This window comes from Prionailurus viverrinus, chromosome A2 (assembly GCF_022837055.1).
Source record: "Prionailurus viverrinus isolate Anna chromosome A2, UM_Priviv_1.0, whole genome shotgun sequence".
In the NCBI taxonomy this organism is placed as follows: domain Eukaryota; kingdom Metazoa; phylum Chordata; class Mammalia; order Carnivora; family Felidae; genus Prionailurus; species Prionailurus viverrinus.
In genome coordinates this window covers 156,901,095-156,921,579 of record NC_062562.1, presented here as the reverse complement: position 1 = coordinate 156,921,579, position 20,485 = coordinate 156,901,095, and the positions used below count along the sequence as shown (strand labels likewise).

General features: G+C 41.2%; 1 protein-coding gene across 7 annotated transcripts in view; it reads right to left on the bottom strand.

The window, feature by feature from the left end:
- Nucleotides 1–20,485, bottom strand: part of MGAM (maltase-glucoamylase) — a 224,283-nt gene that overhangs the window by 26,167 nt on the left and 177,631 nt on the right. For all 7 annotated transcript variants that reach the window (XR_007146932.1, XR_007146931.1, XM_047833086.1 and 4 more), the window contains 10 exons: nucleotides 15,954–16,088; nucleotides 15,439–15,526; nucleotides 14,232–14,370; nucleotides 13,263–13,396; nucleotides 13,096–13,130; nucleotides 12,886–13,002; nucleotides 9,194–9,342; nucleotides 8,497–8,581; nucleotides 7,811–7,867; nucleotides 299–423 (listed from right to left, as the gene is read on the bottom strand). Coding sequence is in view for 5 of the 7 variants with exons in the window: in XM_047833086.1 (XP_047689042.1) it covers nucleotides 299–423; nucleotides 7,811–7,867; nucleotides 8,497–8,581; nucleotides 9,194–9,342; nucleotides 12,886–13,002; nucleotides 13,096–13,130; nucleotides 13,263–13,396; nucleotides 14,232–14,370; nucleotides 15,439–15,526; nucleotides 15,954–16,088 (1,064 nt within the window). In the remaining 2 variants the exon portion in view is untranslated. The remainder of the gene's footprint in view (nucleotides 1–298; nucleotides 424–7,810; nucleotides 7,868–8,496; nucleotides 8,582–9,193; nucleotides 9,343–12,885; nucleotides 13,003–13,095; nucleotides 13,131–13,262; nucleotides 13,397–14,231; nucleotides 14,371–15,438; nucleotides 15,527–15,953; nucleotides 16,089–20,485) is intronic.

Here is a 20,485-nt window from a genome sequence, read left to right as displayed (position 1 = left end):
CAGCCAGGTCACGATCTCGCGGTCCGTGAGTTCGAGCCCCGCATCAGGCTCTGGGCTGATAGCTCGGAGCCTGGAGCCTGTTTCCGATTCTGTGTCTCCCTCTCTCTCTGCCCCTCCCCCGTTCATGCTCTGTCTCTCTCTGTCCCAAAAATAAATAAAAAACATTGAAAAAAAAAAAAAGATCCAGAAAGTCTTCTAAAACTAGCGTGAATCAGGCACTGCTTACATACAAATTGTCAGGCTTCACCCGGATCTGAGCTGACTGGCGGTAAAGGAGAAATCTTGCCGTGTCATTTACCTTAAGTGGGTGTTCTGTGCAGGCTCTTGCCAGGGCAGGATGAAGCCCCCACGGACGTGTAGATTAATGTGGTCAAGAGGGGCCAGCAAGGCCTTCCATTCTCCCCTTGCTTTGATGTCCACACCCTGAGGGCCAGAGGAAGGTAAGACAGGATGAGGGAGTGAACAGATCTCACTGAACGATGCATTTACCAGACGTCTTGCCCGCTTTCCCGAACTTGCTGTCTGTCTGTGACCCTTCAGCACACAGCTGCTATTACACTTTTTGACATTCACTCAGCTACTGCGTGGACTCTTGCACGGCTGCTACAACATCGCCGCAGGACCCCATGTCTTTCGGGGTTTCTACTGTACTTAGGACAAGAGATCCTAGCGTGGATCTCTGCCTACGTCCCCCACATCCTGTTTCTGTGTCAGAGAGCACTGCCAGGGGCGGCTGAGCAATCCTCCTGCTTATTTCTGGTTGGCTCCCGACACACACCTTGCAATGGCATTTCTAGACCTTCCCTTTCACTTTGTCCCAGCTCTGTCTCCTTTCACTGCCTCCACTCCCCACCCCACCAACTCAACTGACACCTTGACTCCTACTTGACAGATAGTACTAAATGGAGCTGACTCACTTTACAAATCCTTATCTTTAACTCGCTACAACTTCCTTTATGTTTAACGTTTTCATCCTGCCTCCTGTGTGGCAGGGCTCTCTTACTCTGAGCCAGGCTCAGTTTCTAAGAAGCCAGCCTTCCACATTTCTTCCACCTCAGGCAGGGCTTCCCAGCTCCAGCACTGTGGACATTTGGGGCCAGATAATTCTTTGCTGTGGGGGCTGTCCTATGCTTTTCAGACGCTTACCTCTGACTATCCACTAGATGCCCCCTGCCCCACCACCACACGTGACAATCTAAATGTCTCCAGACATTGCCGAATGTCCCCATGACAAAACACCCCCATTTGATAACTGCTATTTTAAAGGTAAGGAGGAAAGCTACCATAACACTCCTCCATCTGGTCCCCTATGTTCATTTTGGACATATTCAGCCTGTAGGAACTGTAGGGGTAGGTGGTCAAGAGGATGCACGGTGACGGGTGCCATGCTCCCTGGGGTGGGCTCTGCTTCACGGGCCTGCCTCAGGACTCCAAAGTCCACAGGATTTAATAAAATTCCAGCCCCACGTCTCTGGGCTTCTTTAGGTTTCTCACTGGTAACGTGAGAAAATTCGATTATACGATCTCTAACGACATTTCACTCTGGTATCTTATGAACACTGGACATTTCCTCCATCGATTATCCCACCGTCAAGTGAAACTCGACATACGTAAAGCTGTCCGAGTTATCTCCCTACCAAATTCTTTACTTCTCTCCACGGTATTTCCCTTCTAAAACACATGACCTAAATATGATGTGATTTTAATCTCATGATTACATTCCTAAGACCCAGTGTGTCACCAGCTTGTCTACTTTCCTGTAGATGGCTTCTGACCAGGCTAGTGTAAGGAATTCCTGTTTAAATATCCATTAAGATAACGGCCGTAAGATAAAATTTAAAAGCAGCCCTATTAAAATAAGAACAGACAACCCAAATGCCTTTGCACAGGGGAATCTACATCAACTGCATAGTCACTGGTTATGCTGGAGAAGCACGGTTTTAAAAACCCAACATATGTTCTACGCTGTAAACAAAGAAAATGGCCACAAGTAGATAAAAACTTTAATTCGTACACACTGCCTGGTCTTAAGCTTCGTAAAAATAGGTGACCAGGTGATCAAGAAGACAAGGCAGAATAGGCCCATGCCTCCCCCTCTCCTGAATCAAGCCTACAAACTGCAGTGTCCAGTATGACAGAAAGGAGGCGGAATGGATAGAAGACACCTCACGGCATGTTCAATCACATAGGCATGCCTGAGTCAGGGAAAGAACTCTAGAAGGAGGTGGAAAGTGCCGGTGTTTGTAGCTTATTTGGAGAACCTAAGAGTCAGTGCAGATGAAGGCCCAGCCTTACTGAAGCACATCAACCTTTCCTGCCTCAAGGCACCTGCCACTTCACAAAACAAGCCAGGCCTAAAGGCCAAGCAGTAAGGGGTGCCTGTTGCTTCTGCTAGCCAGATGAACACAGATGGGACAGTGCAGGGACGGGAATTCATAGCTACCAAGGCCGCTATGATAGGAGTCATGTTCCTGGAGAAATGGGAACCATCCCCCAAGATAAGAGTCTCATATTAAAAAAAAATGTTTATTTATTTTTTGAGAGAGAGAGAGAGAGGGAAAGCAGGGGAGGAGCAGAGAGAGAGGGAGGCAGAGGATCTGAAACAGACTTTGTGCTGACAACAGAGAGCCTGATGTGGGGCTCAAAGTTAGAAACCATGAGATCATAACCTATGAGATCATGACCTGAGCCAAAGTCAGATGCCTAACTGACTGACGTCCCCAGGCCCCCCAGGAGTCTTACATTCTTCACCTGTCTTTCATTCAAGGCATTTGCTAATTCCCAAGTTCCATTGGACAGAACAAAAAAATCGTACAAAAAGTGGTAGTTATAAGCTAAGTGGGACTTCCTTATGTTTCCTCTCCTGCTTTTCTTCTCTTTGCTTTTTTGTCCTATTTTCTGGGTAGGTGCTATTATAATTTGTTTTTAAACAAAATTTTAAATTTCTGCATCATGCCTTTAATTTCCAAGGTGTTGTTAGTATGCCTTTTCTTATAGCATGCTTTCTTGTTTTCAGTATATCTTCTTATCTCTCTGAGGATGTAAATTTTCTCATTAAGCTTTGAAATAACATAAGTATATAGCTCAGTACAATTTTACCAGTGAATACACCCCTTCAGCCACCAACTAGATCAAGAAGTGAATATACCAGCACCCCAGAGGCTTTCTCATTCCCTCTCATAATCACCACACCAAAGGCAGCTACTACTCTGATTTCTGTCACTTTTGCCTGTTTTTGAACTTATATTTCATACATGCTTTAACTTTCCTGTATCTGGCTCTTTGTGCTCAATCTTATGTTTGTGATATTCATCATTTTTACTTGTGTGGCAATAGTTCATTACTTATACTGACCTATAGTATTCCTTTTAAAAATAGAATATAATCTATTTATCTACTTTACTATTAATCATTTGGTTTATTTCCAGTTGTTTGCTAGTTTACAAATAATGCTATGAAACATTCTTGGACATGTTTTTTTTGGTAACAATATATACACTCTAGGAATAAATCTGTAACTTTTTCATTTCTTCCCATATATAAAATATTAGTATACTATATAATATGTATGATGATATGTATGATATCACATATCACATCATGTAGTGCAAGTTTATTTCTATTTTCTGGATTGATAAAATTGTTTTAGTGTTATCTGGCAGAATATATAAAAATAGCAATCAAAAACATTTCTGAAAAAGGATGGCGTGTTAGTCTAACACATACCAAACTGTAGTCTAAATATGCAGTCCTTAAAAATGCTCAGGACTGACAGAATAAACAATTCATAAATGAACATATCAAAGATAGTAAAGGGAAATCTTAGATAAACTCTAAAAATGTAATGTGTAAATGCAAATTGATGTGTTCATTATATCTCTGTGTATAATCTCATTAGCATTAAAGAGGATACATATTTGGAGATGTGTAAAAAAAAAAGAGCAGTGCATGACAACATGAGTCTAGCAAAGCAAAAATATTGGTAAATTTGGCAATTTGGAAGGGAAAAAAGTTATATCCTGACCTTTATTGATAAATTCTTTCCAGTGACTTAAAACATTAATTTGATGATGTAAACATTAAAATTTCTATCTAAAGTTAGAAACAATTAAAAAGCAAATGACAAAGTGGAAAAATATTTCCAATGAATATGGCAAAGTGTTATTGACTTAAATATCTAAAGATCTTTTCAAATCAGTGTGAATAGTTTAAATATCTTAATAAGAAACTGGTAAAAGAATAGTAGTGGTCCCAGAAATATAAATAGCCTGTCAAGGATGATTACAAATCAAATCAATGATGAGCATTAGGAACCACATTGCTTCCAAGAGTGATACAAAGATGAATATGAAGATTAAAAAAAAAACAAACACCTAATAGTCAAACCCAACAAAGATGTAGGGAGATGAACACTCTCATTAAGTGCTGGTAGGAATGTAAATTGTTTCTGAAAGTTGCCAGTTTACTTTGAGGATTCTTGTATTAAGCATCTTCTCCATCTGGAAATTCAGATGACTACCGGGTGGAGCCCATGCTAGGGTAGGTAAGATGGAACCCTTGGATAGACAAGATGGAAATTCAGGCTAACGAAGAGTTCTGTTGAATGAAAGAGACGGAGCCTTAGGCTAACTCCAGAAACTGGAATCGCATGAATTACACTTGAACTCCTGCCTCATTTAAGCATACAATAACCTGTGTGACAACAAAGGAGCCTAGTTCAGAAATAGGATGTGCTTGAATCATCTGCTCCAAGTGGGGGACCTGAATCTCCATTCTTTTTTTTTTTAATTTCTTTTAAGTTTATTTATTCATTTTGAGAGAGAGAGAGAGCACAAGCAGGGGAGGGGCAGAGAGGAGAGACAGAATCCTAAGCAGGCTCTGTGCCATCAGCTCAGAGCGCGATGCAGGGCTCAAACTCAAACTGTGAGATCATGACCTGAGCCGAGATCAAGAGTCTGATGCTTAACCGACTGAGCCACCCAGGTTCCCCGAGTCCCCATTCTTATTTGCCAAGTGCAAGCCTCTTCCATGCTTTTGCTGGCATCTGTAAAAACATCCTTCCTCTTCATCTTTTAAAATATTAAGTATCTTTACCTGGCACTTCAGTAAACTGTCAGTGGGACTGGGTGCTGATAAAACCTTTCTGGAAAGCAATCTGCCAATATCTGTCAAATTTTTAAATGCCAGAAATCCTACTGACAAAAACTTAGAGATACAGATACAATGGTGTTTCCTGCAGCCTTGCACCATTATTTAGAAAAAGAAAACAAGAACACAAGGGGTTTGCTAAATGATTCCATAAGTGGAATATAATAAAGTTGCTTAAAAAAGGAGGTGGGGTGGGGAGAGCTTCACATTCAAAGAGTTCAAGTTCAAAGTCCTTTGATATACAAAGATCTTTACAAAATATTATTCAGTGAACTAATCAAGGAGCCGAACAGCATGTACAGTAAGACACTACTTGTGTAAATACAAAAAGAATACGCAATGCTAGTCTATGTACAAATTTTTATCAGCAAAGATACATAACAGATTGTTAATGGGGGTTAGCTTTAGAAGGGGGGCCAAGGGTTGGAAGATAGGGAGAATGGTGAATTTCACTTTCCATTTTCCAGTGCTTGACCTTCTCCAGTGTTTGGCTTTTTACCAGTAGAGGTGTTTCTACTTTCCTAATGTATTTTTGGCACCTTATATATCTTTCAAGGTACCTTTTCAATCTTATATTCCCCCAGGGGCCTTTCATTCTTTAACCAGTACATCTACACCTCTTCTTCTAAATTCTGATGCCATGTTTTAACATTGCACACTGCTCCTTATACTGAATAATTAATTTGTTCCTTTTCACAGGAAAGGAAACGATCAGATGGTAGACTAGGTCTCATAGTGTACGTATGTCCTCTAGAACTGGAATCAGCAAACTTTGTCTATGAAGGACCAGATAGTAAGTGTTTTAGGCTTTACAGGCCAGAAGGTCTCCGGTGAAACCACTGGACTCTGCTGTTGTATTGTGAGCACAGTTATTGTGGACAATAAGTGAACAAATGTTCATGACTGTGTTCTAATAAAATGATTTATAAAAACAGGTATGAATCTGATTTGGCTGTGGGTGGTAGTTTGGCAGCCTCTGCTCTTTTACAAAAGTAATCACTGAAATGTGTGGAGATTAACTAAGAAGACATTTCTCCATTAATCCCAACCATGGAATCTTCATCTGAATTTAACATCAAAACTTACTTTTTTTTCCAAATGGCTTGCCCCATCAATCTGTGGCTTCCTAAGTGGTTTTTTTTTTTCCTTTCTTTCCTCAACCAAAGCTCTTTTATTTAAAAGCCATGTATAAAATCAACAATTCCAGGACACCATCCTCTGTTAGGTCTCACACATCAGTTTCTTTCATATAGTACATACGATTATGTACATAAGCACCACTGTTCAAGACACACAAATATCAGCTCCAGGTTAGGTGGTGAACTCCGTGGGGAAACTGTTCCAGTATTCTGATACCTGGAGCTCAGCAGGGTGGCTTGCACCTGGGCCAGGCTGGGACTAGAATGAAATAAGCGAGGTGCCTAAGGTGCACAATTTAAGGCAGTGCTCACTCTCAGGGTCATGCAAATGCCGGCTCAGCCTTAAGAAGGAGTACCTTTTTAAACTTCATGCCCAGGCACCTCACTTGCTGCACCAGGGAACCTCACTGTACTCAGAATCATGGACTGTCAGTGAATGGGGCAGTCAACATGCAAATTCAGGACAAGGGCTAGGTTACTTAAAAACAGTTGGCTGTTCCCTCCTAGAAAGCCCTGGTTGGGAAGCACATAGCAGAGTCCTAATGTAGGGCCATCCAGAGGACAGATCCAGCCCAGAAAAAAAAAATGTGTGTGTGGTGGGGTGAGTGTCAGGACTCGGGGCTCCATGAAACAGAGAGGAGGAGGACGACTTCTATTGTCCTTGTACAGTTTTCACCTAATCCCACTGCAAAGCCACTGACTGAAAGAACCAGAGTATGTTCCACCTCTTGCCCTCCTGCTGGTCCCCTTTTGCTGTATTTCGAGCCCTCTGCTTTGCTCTCTGCAGAAAAGTCAGAAGGTAGGCCCGGTTACAAGGAGAGGAAACGCCTCTTTTGATTTTCCTCAAGAATCGAAGCCTGACTTGTGTCCCCATGGGAGTAAACGGCCCTGAGGTTGCTTTGAAAGGCCCCATTTTCCCAGCTGAGTCTCCTGGGCTCAGACTAGCCTGCAGATGTTCTAGGACAGAGAATGACGTGTTCATCTTGCATTTCAGAATGCACTTGTGTTGCTTCCACACACAACGTTTGGGTCCCGTACCTCCACGTGCATTTTACACACTGCCTAAGACTATGCTTACCTCGGGAGATTATATTTAACAACTCCTTGAGCATCTGTGCTATAGACGGAGACATTTAATAAAAAGACAGAGAGGAAAAGCCCCTATACATATGAACTGACAGTCCCATAAGGGATGATATGAACAAAAACTATAGTTTACAGAACAATTTCAAGTGTCTTCTAGTGTCTTCATTATACATTCCATTGTGGTCTAGAGGAAGATAAAAACTCACACATAAAGAACACTCACAAAATAAATTATTTAATAGCAATTCTGTGAGGAGACTGCTCTTATCCAATTTGGAGGTGAAAAAAAATTGAGGCTACAAGGTTAAAAGTGACTTGTCCAAGATCATACATCAAATGAGTTATAGCGCCAGAATTCGACCAGTGGGCTATCAGATTCTAAAGCCTGTGCACTCTACCATTTTCCCCAAATTGTATAAATCATCAGAAAAACTTACCGTGTAGTAATCATACCAGCGGGCTCTGGGGAAATATGCAGTGACGTTCCGGGCATTCTAAAATTAAACACAAACAAGGCTTGGGCAAGGTACCAATTTGTACAGTAAAAGGATCAAAACAATAGTGGTGGCCTTGGACCAACGTGCTCATCTTTTTAAAGACCAGCAATGTTGGGGAAACCTTTCTTCCCTCCCTTCTTCCCAAATGGGAGATTTGCCTGCCTCAGACTGGCAGTTTCCATAAAGACCTTTGGGATCAGGACTGTGGGGAAAAATCATCTGCTTATACAGTCACCCCATATTCTCTCTGAAGAGATAAACTGAGGTTGGGTCTTGGGCAGAAAAAAATTTTTGTAGATTTTATGGTACCAGTACTTTAGGGATTCTGATTAGTGCAGTAAGTTTTGGGGAGAATGCAATTGGCTGGTATTTTAACCAGAAGCCTACATACATCGATAGAAAAAGTGAAATATGGTTTTTGCTTCCTGAGGATGTCTTACAGAAGGAAGCGAAGGGCTAGCTGGCAACAAGGTTATGCACGTGGTACAAACAATCCTGCAAAATTTGTTTTAATGGAGTAAGAGACCACATCTCAGGAGCCCCAGCAGACCAGTCCTCTTTTGTTGCCTCTAGTCGCTGGGTCTCAGAGCTGTAATTCTCTAGTCATCAGATGGCTCCGTACTCACAGCCTCCAGGACAGGGCTGACCAGGAAGGCTGGGCCCAGCAGAAACTGACGGTCCACATCCCAGGTCACCCGGTCTGACACGAACCTGGAAAGAGAAACCAAGGTACCACAATCAGAAACCCAACAGGGCTTCAGGCCAAGACCCTGAAGAAAACTCCTCAAGTTCAGACCCAAGTCAGAAATCCAGCTGCGTTCTTCGTCTTCCTTTACTCTTTCCCTATGTCTCCCTTAACCAGCTGTATACTTACTTTCTGTCTATCATGTTCTTCAAACCCCAGAAATGGATGAACTGAGACATGTTCTCACCTATCAATACCTCCATGTTTCTTAACCATGGCATATTTTAAATGCAAGAATGGCCTTCAGCCCTCACATCTTCAGCCCTCACATCTGGCCTTGTCTTGTGACCTGAGCGGCTACAAAAGATAGGTAGCTTTTCATAGGCCCAACTTAGAAAGAAATTATTCTGTGTTGTACTGTATCACTTTGAATTTTTTTCATTCAGTAGCCTTTTGTCAAGGACCTAGTGCATGACTGACACTGTGCTAAAAGGAATTATAATGTATGGTCTGTCCCAGAAAGCTTATGGCAAAGGGCAACTGTGTCTTTAACTTAATTTGGAGGAAATTTTTTCTTCAGGAGCCACTACATAGAATGATATTATTCGTTAGTCATTGGGATTCCATCTGACACTCACTCATGGAGAAGAGGCCGGACGACAGTGCTGCCCTCCGTGTGGGCCATGTGCATCAGGGTGTAGAGATATGGCAACAGGGTATATCTGGTCTTCAGGACACTTCTGGAGATATTCACAAAGGTTGCATCCCAGGACACAGGGTCTTGCCTCTAAAGGAGAAAAGAAGAATGTTTAGAGCTCACTAAGGGAACCTGGGGACCTAAAGAAGTCCCTGAACGCTTATTACAAATGAAGATCATATATAGCTAAACCAAAATTGATTACAGATGAGACTGAGAATATTCTTTTTTTTTTTTAGACTTTTTTTTGAGGCAAAGAATATTCTTAATATACTTAAAGAAGTCACTGACGCTTTCCCAATACAGCTGATGAAATTTCTCTATAAGACATTCTTTTGGGTATATATTTGGTACAACACAGCCTAACCGAACAAAATAATGTAAGGAACACTGAGGAATCTGGTTCACTAAAACATGACACTCTTTCCAAGTACCTGTTAGCCATTTGTATGTCTTCTTGGGAAAATGTCTGTGTGGGTCCTTTACCCATTTTTAAATCATGTTGTTTGTGGCTTTTTGCTACTGATTTGAATGAGTGCCTTACATATTTTGGATATTAATTCCTTTTCAGATAGATGGTTTACAAATATTTGGGGTGCCTCGGTGGCTCAGTCAGTTAAGTGTCTGACTTTGCTTCAGGTCATGATCCCACAGTTCATGGGTTTGAGCCCTGTGCTGACAGCTCAGAGTCTGGACCCTGCTTCGGATTCTGTCTCCCTCTCTCTTTTCCCCTTTCTCACTCACTCTCTCTCAAAATTAAAATAAAAGATTTTTAAAAAATTAAAAAACAACAAATATTTTCTCCCATTGCATAGGCTGCCTTTTCAGTTTTTGATTATTTCTTTTGCTGTGCAGAAGCTTTTGAGTTTGATATAGTTCTCCTTACTTATTTTTATTGCTGTTGTCTGTGCTCCCAGTGTCATGTCCAAAGAAATCATTGCCAAGGACAATGTCAAGTAGCTTTTTCCCTATGTTTTCTTTTAGAAGTTTTACTGTTTTGGGTCATACATTTAAATTACTACTACATTTTGAGTTAATTTTTGTGAGTGGTATAAGATAGGGGTCCAGTTTCATTCTTTTGAATGTCATTATCCAGTTTTCCCAGCAGCATTTATTGAAGAGACTGTTTTTTCTCCACTGAGTATTCTTGCCTCTCTTGTCAAACCATAGTAAGTGCAAGGATTATTTCTGTATGTTTGATTCTATTCCATTTATCTATTTTTATGTCAATAGCATACTGTTTGGTTACTATAGCTTTGTGATATAGTTTGAAACCAGGACACGTGATACCTTCAGCTTTGTTCTTCATTCTCAGGATTGTTTTAGCTATTTGGGGTTGTTTGTAACTCCATGTGAATTTTAGAATTGTTTTTTTCTATTTCTGTGAAAAGTGCTATTGGGATTTTGACATTGCATTGAATCTATAAATGGTTTTGGGTAGTATGGACACTGATAATGTTAATTCTAATCCATGAACATGGAATATCTTTCCATTTATTTGTGTATTCTTCAACTCCTTTCAGGAATGTCTTAGAGTTTTCAATGTCTAGATCTTTCACCTCCCTGGTTAAATTTATTCCTAAGCATTTTATTGAGTTTTGATGCTACTGTGAATGGGATTGCTTTATTTCTTTTTAGATATTTGCTGTTCATGGATAGAAACACAACTGATTTCTGTATGTTGATTTTGCATTCTGCAACTTCACTGAATTGGTTCATTCTAATAGTTTTTCAATGATACCTTTAGGTTTTTCTACATATAAAATCATATAAACTGTAAACAGAGACAATTTTACTTCCTTCCTGATTTAAATATTTTGCATTTCTTTTTCTTGCCTGACTGTTCTGACTAGCACTTCCCAGTACTATGTTAAATAGGACTAGTGAGAGTGGGCACACGTCTTATTCCTGATCTTAGAGAAAAAGCTTTCAAGCTTCTACCATTAAGCATAATATTAGGTGTAGGCTTGTCACACATGGCTTTATAATGTTGAGGTACATTCCTTCTACACCCAATTTGTTGAGAGCTTTCATCATGGAAGGAGGTTATATTTTGTCAGAAAAATTTTTTTCTGCATGTATTGAGATGATCATATGAATTTTATCTTCCATTCTATTAATATGATGTATTACATTTATTTATTTGCGTATGTTGAATCATCTTCACATCCCATGGTTAAATCCCACTTGATCATGGTGTATGATTCTTCCAATGTGTTGAATTTGGTGTGCTAGTATTTTGTTGCAAATTTTTGGATCTATATTCATGAGGGATATCGACCTATGGTTTTCTTGTAGGGTTCTTATCTGGCCTTCGTGTCAGGGTAATGCTGGTCTTATAAAATGAGCTTGGGAGTGCTCCCTCCTCTTCAATATTTTGGAAGTGTTTGAGGAGGTCTTGGCGTTGATTCTTCTTTAAATTTTCAATACAATTCACCAGGGAAAACATATGGTCCTGAGCTTCCTTGGGGCGGGAGGGATGATATTTTTATTACTAATTCAATCTCCTATTCATTATTAATCTGTTCAGCTTTTCTGTTTCCTCATGATTCAGTCTTGGTAAGCTGTATGTTCATAGGAACTTATTCATTTCTTCTAGGTTGTCCAATTTGTTGGTTTATAATTGTAGTCTCCTGTGATCCTTTGTATTTCTGTAGTATCAGTCCTAATGTCTCCTTTATCATTTATAATTTTATTTATTTGAGGCTTCTGTCTTTTTCCTTAGCAAGTCATTTTGTTTATCTATTCAAAGAACCAGCTCTTAGTTTGGTTGATCTTTTCTGTTGTTTTTCTGGGCTCTGCTTCACTTATTCCTCTTCTGATCTTTTGGTAACTCTGGACTTAGTTCTTTTGCTAGTTCCTTGAGGTATAAAGTCAGGTTGTTTATTTGAGATTCGGCTTCTTCTTTTCTAATGTAGGTGAAATGCATTCACTTAGAAATGCATTCACTGCCTCCTGCAGGTTTTGATATGTTATGTTTCCATTTTCATCTGTTCAAGATATTTTAAAATTTTTCTTTCAATTTCATCTTTGACCCATTGGTTGTTTAATTTCCACATATTTGTGGGTTTTCCAGTTTTCCTCCTATTATCGGTTTCCAGTTTCCAAAGAAGACATACAGATGGCCAACAGATACATGAGAAGCTGTTCAACATCATGTGTCATTGGGGAAATGCACATCAAAACCACAATGAAGTATCACCTCACATCTATTAAAGAGAAGAACAGTGGTTATCAAGGGGCTGGAGGATGGGAGAAATGGAGACGTGTCAGTCAAAGGATACAAACTTCCAGATACAAGATGCATATATCCTGGTAATCTAATGCACAGCATGGTGACTATAGTTAACAATACTATATCATATACTTGAAAGTTGCCAAAAGAGCAAATACTAAATGTTCTCACCACAAAAAAGAAATGGTAATTATGTGAGGTGATGGAGGTATTAACTAATCCTGCTGTGGTAGTCATTTCACAACACTTAAGTGTATCAAATAAAACAAGCAAGAAAGATAAGGGTTTAATGGTTTTGAAGATGTCACGGAGAATACAGAATGCATTAATTGTAGCTCAGATTTGGAGGCCGTATTCCTAGTGATATAAAACTTTTGAGCTATGAGCTAGCATCATACCCTGGTCCCAATGGTGTTGTGGTTCCTCGAGAAGGGGTAAAAGGCCCCCAGTTGCATCCAGCGAGCACACATCTCATATTTAGCATCTTGAAAGAATCCACAAATATCTGCTCCTGTCTGAAGCAAGGTGGAATAAAACAAGCCTGTTGGTGATTTCTGAAAGATGTGACAACCTGCTTGGGGATTAGAAGTGACCCCAAAGACACTTACATAAGATATGCCAAAGAGGCTGAACTCCAACATGCCTGCAATGAGACCACAGCTGTGTCAGAGGCAGTACTCGTGATCTGCCTTTTTCTCCCCACTCAAGAATCCTTTACCAAGGTTCCTAACCCCCTTTCCCACCAGCAGAAGCCCCTTGGGATAAGCCCACACACCAATGATAGACTTCTTCAGTTGGTCCCAGGCAGCTGTGTTGTCTCCCAGCCAGTGACCTCCCCAGCGGCCAGAAGAGGGGAATGTGGAGCGGGTGATGACAATCCCTCTCTGTCCCGTCACCTCCTGCACAGCTCTGGATGGAGGGGAGCAAGGAGGTGATATAGGGGAGATTAGGGGAGGAAAGGCCACAGAGCTTCTCCTCCCGGGGTTTCTGAGCGTGAGGCATGGTGACAAAATGTCTCCTGCATTACTGGAAGAAATACAGAAATCTGAGCCATAATGGCATCCTCACTGACTGACCCTAGATGATAGAATAATAAGCTGTGCCTTTACATAGTGTTTTACAAAGAACTTTATAGTAAACTTACTGCATCACCTAAAAATAACAAGTAACCTTAAAAATAACAAGTAGTAACAAATAACTACGTATTTACTAAGTACTAAGGTTTGATATTTGGGGAGGAAGAAGGCGAATTCCTTTAGAAGGCTTCTTCAGAATAATTCTTCTTATTCATTGGCTGAGCTCACAAAATGGGATAGTGCTAGTTCAGTAGACCATCAGTTGGCTCTCCAACAAGAAATAGAAACGAACAAACAAACCCAATAGAGATGAGTCACTTATGAAATAAAGGAAAGAGATAGCCAGTCCTCTGTGTTCCCTTCACCTCTTGTAATTAATCACGGCATCAGCTGCTCTGTGTGATCATCGCCTGGGTCTCCATATGTGCCTCCTGCATGAGGACAATCCAGTCTCCCACCGGCAGAACCATGTCTTGCTTAAACCTGTCCTTCTAACAATGCCTGGCTCCATGCTCGTGTTCACTTAATAAATAAGAATTGTGACCCAGTCATAATTAAAATCTTCTTGACCCTTGAGAGGGTGCATGAAAGGAAAAGCAGAGCAACTCTATCAGCCACTGGCTGGCCCTGTGGGTCGTGTGGACCAGAGAAGGGAGAGGGCCACTCACTCGTAGGTGGGTCTGGTCTGGGCCCATCCGTACAGGCTGTGCACGTCATAGTGTCGCACCCGTGAGCCGTCTGGCAGGATCTGCTGACTCTCCATGCACAGGGTCTTGCTGCTAAGGCCCATGTCCCTGGACTCCAAATCTGAGGAGAAAGAGCTAGTGATATAAATGTCATGCTCAATCCTCTTTACCCCTGACCTCCCTTTAAGGGATTGGACACTGGAGTTTAAGACTAATCTGACCCCTACATGGGTCCCTCTCCTCCTTCCTCCCCAGGGGCAGGGGAATGTGCACGGTTCTGAGCTGCAATGGAGCCCACGGGTGTTTTCACAGGAGCAAAGTTCTCCAGGAGCAAGCAGGGGCAAGGGGGAGAAGACAACGCTGCCAAACACCTGACCATGTGACAGGATGTAGTCTAAGCTTTTTTCTTGTAAATCATTTCAGGTAATTCTTATCGTAACTCTATAAAAAGATATCACTATCTCCCTTTACAATTCAAATAGCTGAGATTTGGAAACATCGAGTAATCTGTTGAAGGTCATACAATTCATAGTGAATCTAATTTCTGGAGCCAAGACATGAACACAAGTGTTAGCGCCAAAGTCCAAAGACTCCATGATAAGGGGAAGCTGCTACTTCCCCCCACTGGTGGCACAACAAACTCCCATGGAGGGATTCACACAAGTCTGAAGAATTAAGAAACTTAGTTCTAGAATCCTTTGGGGACATCACCACTGTTAAGTTTTTTTCGAACAAATTTGAGAAATTCAGCCAATAGGGTCAGTAACTCGTACACACACTCAACTGGGTAAAGTGCTTGATGTGTGCTAATCTTTGGCCCCCTAAAAACTACAGCACCATGGGTGCCTGGGTGGCTCAGTTGGTTAAGTGTCTGACTTCGGCTCAGGTCATAATCTCGCAGTCCGTGAGTTCAAGACCTGTGCTGGGCTCTGTGTTGACAGCTCAGAGCCTGGAGCCTGCTTTGGATTCTGTGTCTCCCTCTCTGTCTGCCCCTCCCCCGCTTACACTCTGTCTCTCTTTCTCTCTCTCAAAAATAAATAAATATTAAAAAAAAAAAAAAAAAAAAAAAACAACAACACCAATTAAGGTGTGCCCTGAACAGTCAGGATAAACCCTGACTGCCGGGCCCTTGCAGAGGTCACTCCTTGCAGCCCAGACTCTGCCAACAGAGGAGGCCGAGGGCTCTTACGTGGCATATAGGGAGGGTGGTTCAGAGTGGCATCCCTGCAGCCTGGAGGCACTGCTCCATTCACAAAACTCGCTGGCTCGTTCATATCCTAGAAATGTCAAACACAGATATATCTTACTTTTTAAAATCATCACATCCCGTCAACTCAGAGACAAGGAAGCAGTGAACAAATCATTAACCTTCCAGCAATCCTGTAGATACCAGCCCAGGGAGACTCATCAAATCCAGCTGAGAATTGACTAGAATGATCAATTAAGCTCTCCAGAATAACTGGCTAGAAGATTAAAAAAAAAAAAAAAATCCTCCCTCAGGGTATGAGGCAAGGCTCAATTCCAAGAAATTCCTTAGTAATCACCTTGGTGTTTTACTGGAGGAGCTCCAATCAGATATGTCCAAGGTCTTTCGTGGATGATTATTATCCCTCTTAATTAAAGGTCATAGTCACATAAGATTAGACACACAAAGACAGAAACTTACCTGTCCACATGGGCACAGACATAAACCCACACACTTACAATCCATATGCCATCAAACTTCAAGCTCTTCTCTGGATCCCGTGGATTGGTATATAGTTCTCGCATCTCCCTCTTCCACCATGTGGCAGTTGAATTACGGAAAAAGTCTGGGAAGGCCACGTAAGCTCGATATTGCTGTAGACATTAAACATAGTGGGTTTGTCCATCAAAATGATATTAGATAGCCTAAAGGCACTTCCTGAGAGCATAACTCATATACATCCCTGTACCACATGGTGAGAGATAATCCAAACAGAGCCTAAATAACCTTCTCGGCTTATTTGAAATATAATGAGTGCACAGAAGAGACATTAGCATAAGTTAGACACCTTCTCAGCATTTGGAAAGCATCCATGGACTGTCTTCCTCTTTGTATCAACATGAATGGTAGCAGTCACTGTCTCACATGTTAGATGGTTAACTTTCAACTTCTGTCCTGCCATTGCCTAAGCATGCCTGGCCATAGGATCACTTTTCGCAGGAAACACAGAGAGTAAGCTGAGGGTTGCTGGAGGGGAGGTGGTTGGGGGGATGGGCTAAACGGGTGATGGGTATTAAGAAGGGCACTTGTTGGATGAGCACTGGGTGTTATATGTAAGTAAGGAATCACAAATTCTACCCCTGAAACCAATACTACATATATGATAACTAACCTGAATTTAAATAGATAGATAGATGGATAGATAGATGGATGGATGGATAGATAGATAGATAGATAGATAGATAGATAGATGGACAAAACAGAGCCAGGGAGAGACTACAGCTTGAAACAGTCAACAGGCTGGAAAGAAACATCCAGGTGCTCTCCTGTCTCATTCTCACTGGAAAAAGGAGATGAGGGAAAAGATCTCTAACTAGTGGGCAACTGTTTACTACAGTTGCAGAATCACTTGAGAATTACAGTGTCAAGTAATTTAGGAGGAGCTAAAGGGGAAGTTTAACACTGCCCCCCCCCCTTCTCTTTGTCTTCCTCAAATAATAAAACCTTCCTTTTTGTCTTTTTAAAAATTATTTTATGTCTTTTTTTATTTATTTCTGAGAGGGAAAGAGAGAGACAGAGAGACAGAGAGACAGAGACAGAGACAGAGTGCGAGCAGGGGAGGGGGACAGAGAGAGGGAGACACAGAATCCGAAGAAGGCTCTGAGCTGTCAGCACAGAGCCCAATGTGGGGCTCAACCCACAAACTCTGAGATCACGACCTAAGGTGAAGTCAGATGCTTAACCAACTGAGCCACCCAGACACCCCTAAAATCTGTCTTTATTTTAACCTGGAGAGTGGATCGAAAGCTTAACTATATTGTAAGGTTTTTGAGAGCATCTCAAAACTCATTTTATTTTTATACTCATCTGGCTGGTCTTTGCACCCTCCACAGTGCTTAGCTTAGAACCTGACATAAAATAAATGCTTGGTGCATAATTGTGAATTCACACCACTGAGCAGCAGCAAATATTCATAAATTTCTATACAGCCCATGTTGCTTGTGATGGAAGTGTATGGTCTTTTGTATGTCCCAGTAAATAGGTTCCTCTGTGCTTCTCAGTGCATTTTAAGAGTTAAAGAGCTAAGTAATGCTGGTGGCAGAGGGGGTAGGTCCTGAGGGGGGCACCACAGGAAGAGGGCTTAGTTTAGGAAACCTCCAGTTCTTGCACACAACAGACAAAAGGCAAAAAAGGAACACAAAGCAGGTAACAGAAATGGAACAGAATGCAGGGGTCCAGCTCACAAAGTAGTAAGAGGTAGTGAACCACATCACTGAGAATGCTTTGAAAGGGAGGCACCCCAGAGATGGCTTCTTGTTAGAAAATAGAGGTAGAAATGTGGAACCAGAAGAAGAGAACTTTTCACCAGAAACAGAGGTCCAGCTCAGGCGGGGTTAGAAACATGGAGTAGGGGTGGGGGATAGAGGACTAGGGTAAACAGAGTCAATACCCAGCATGCCAGTGTCATAACTGAATCCCATATGGGATCCAAGGGAGAAATTTGACCAACTCAAATTCATTAACTTCACTAAAAGGTGCTCTGATGATTCTGACCCATGAAATAAATGTTTTGCCATTCCCCAAAGCTGTGGCTCTGTCTCCCTCCTTCTTACTTCCACCCTCACCATCCTTGGTCTCAACTCGGGATGCACTCACCTGCACGCCTGGCCATAGGATCACTTTTCGAGCCCACTGTGTGTCTGCTACCAAAATGCAATTCTAAGGCCTAATCCTAGCCTTACTAAATTAAATCTAAGCGTCAGACTCAGAAATCTGCTTTCCACAGGCTTCCTGCTATTTGCATGTTTGTTTGTTTTACACTACCCTGAGCAGAGCCTGACCTGGATAACAGGAGCTTCACCCCCATTGGCCTCATGAAATGGGTTTCATTAATATAAATACTCATAATTATTCTATCTATCGAGAATCTCTTATGTACTATCAAATACATATCATGGCCCCCTAATGGAGTGCTTCTTATGAGAGACACAACTGGCATTTGGGGCAGGAGACTTCTTGGTGGAACATCCCCCGCCATCAGAGCTACGAGCATCCCTAGTCACGTCCCACTAAATAAATGCAATTTGGTGCTCCCCTTGTAATAATCCAAACTGCCCCACAGATTTCCAAATGCTCGTGATGGCTGATGAAATGTGGAGCTTGTATGGTGATAGGCAACCTCTTCATTGCTGAAGCGGGCCCTTTCCTAGTATAACGATTTAAAAGTCATGGTACTGGTATAAAAACAGATACGTAGACCAATGACACAGAATAGAAAGCCCAGAAAGAAGTCTATACATATATCATCCGTTAATCTTTGACAAGCATGCTAAGAACACACAATGGGAAAAAATAGTCTCTTCAATAAACAGTGTTAGGAAAACTGGATGTTCGCATGCAAATGAATGAAACAAAACCTTTATCTTACACTACTCACAAAAAATTTTCAACCTGTTTTAAAGACTTACATAGGGGCGCCTGAGTGGCTCAGTCTGTTAAGTGTCCGACTTTGGCTCAGGTCATGATCTCGCAGTTTATGAGTTTGAGCCCTGTGTCAGGCTCTGTGCTGAGCCTGCTTCAGATTCTGTGTCTCCCTCTCTCTCTGCTTCTCCCCTGCTTGCTCTCTCTCTCTCTCTCTCCCTCTCTTTCTCTCTCTATATATCTCAAAAATAAATAAAACCTTAAAAAAGTTTTTTTAAAGACTTAAATATAAGACCTGAAAGCATAAAACTTCCAGAAGAAAACAGGGGAAAGCTCCTTGACGTTGGCCTCGGCAATGATGTGGGGAGATGGGGTCTGACACCACATGCATCAGCAACAAAAACAAAAATAAAAAACAGGTGGGACTATATAGAACTGAAAAACTTCTGCACAGCAGAGGAAACAGTCAACAAAAGGAAAAGGCAACCCAGGGAATAAGAGAAAATATTTGCAAACCATATATCTGATAAGAAATTAACTTCCAAAATATATAAGGAATTTACACAACTCAATAGCAAAACATAAAGCAAAACAAATAAACAGATTATGGGGCACCTGGGTGGCTCAGTCAGTTGAGCATCTGACTTTGGCTCAGGTCACAATCTCGTGGTTGGTTCATGAGTTTGAGCCTCGCATTGGGCTCTGTGCTGACAACTCAGAGCCTGGAGCCTGCTTCAGATTCTGTGTCTCCCTCTCTCTCTGCCCTTCCCCTCCTCATGCTCCATCTCTTGATCTCTCAAAAATGAATAAAAATGCTTAAAAAATTAAAAAAACAAATACACAGATTAAAAATTAGATAGAAGACCTGAATAGGTATATTTCTAAAGAAATCATACAAATGGCCAACAGGTACACGGAAAGGTACACAACATCAGTAATCATCAGGGAAATGCAAATCAAAACCACAGTGAGATATCATCTTATACCTGTTAAGATAGCTCTTACCAAAAAGACAAGAGATAACAACTGTTGGCAAGGACATGGGAACCATTGCATACTGTTGGTGGGAATATAAATTTGCATGGCCATTATGGAAAATAATATGGAAGTTCCTCAAGAACTTAAAAATAGAATTACCATGTGATCTAGCAATCCCACTCCTGGATATGTATCCTGAATAAAATGAAATCAGTATCTTAAAGAGATATATATGTACTGTCATGTTCATTGCAGCATTATTCACAATAGCCAAGATGTGGAAATAACCTAAGCATCCATCAATTGATGAATTTATAAAGAAGATGTGGTGTGCATATGTATGCATTCATATATATATATATATATATATATATATATATATATGATGAAATATTATTTAGCCATGAGAAAGAAGGAAATCCTGCCATTTGCAACAGCATACATGAACTTAGAGGATATTATGCTAAACGAAAAAGTTACATAGAGAGAAACAAATACTATATGATCTCACTTATATGTGGAATCTAAAAAAAAAAAAAAAAGTTGAATTCATAGAAATAGACAGTAGCATGGTGGTTACCGGGGGGAATGGGTGGGGGAAATGAGCAGATACTGGTCAAAGGGTATAAACTTTCATTGTTAAGATGAATAA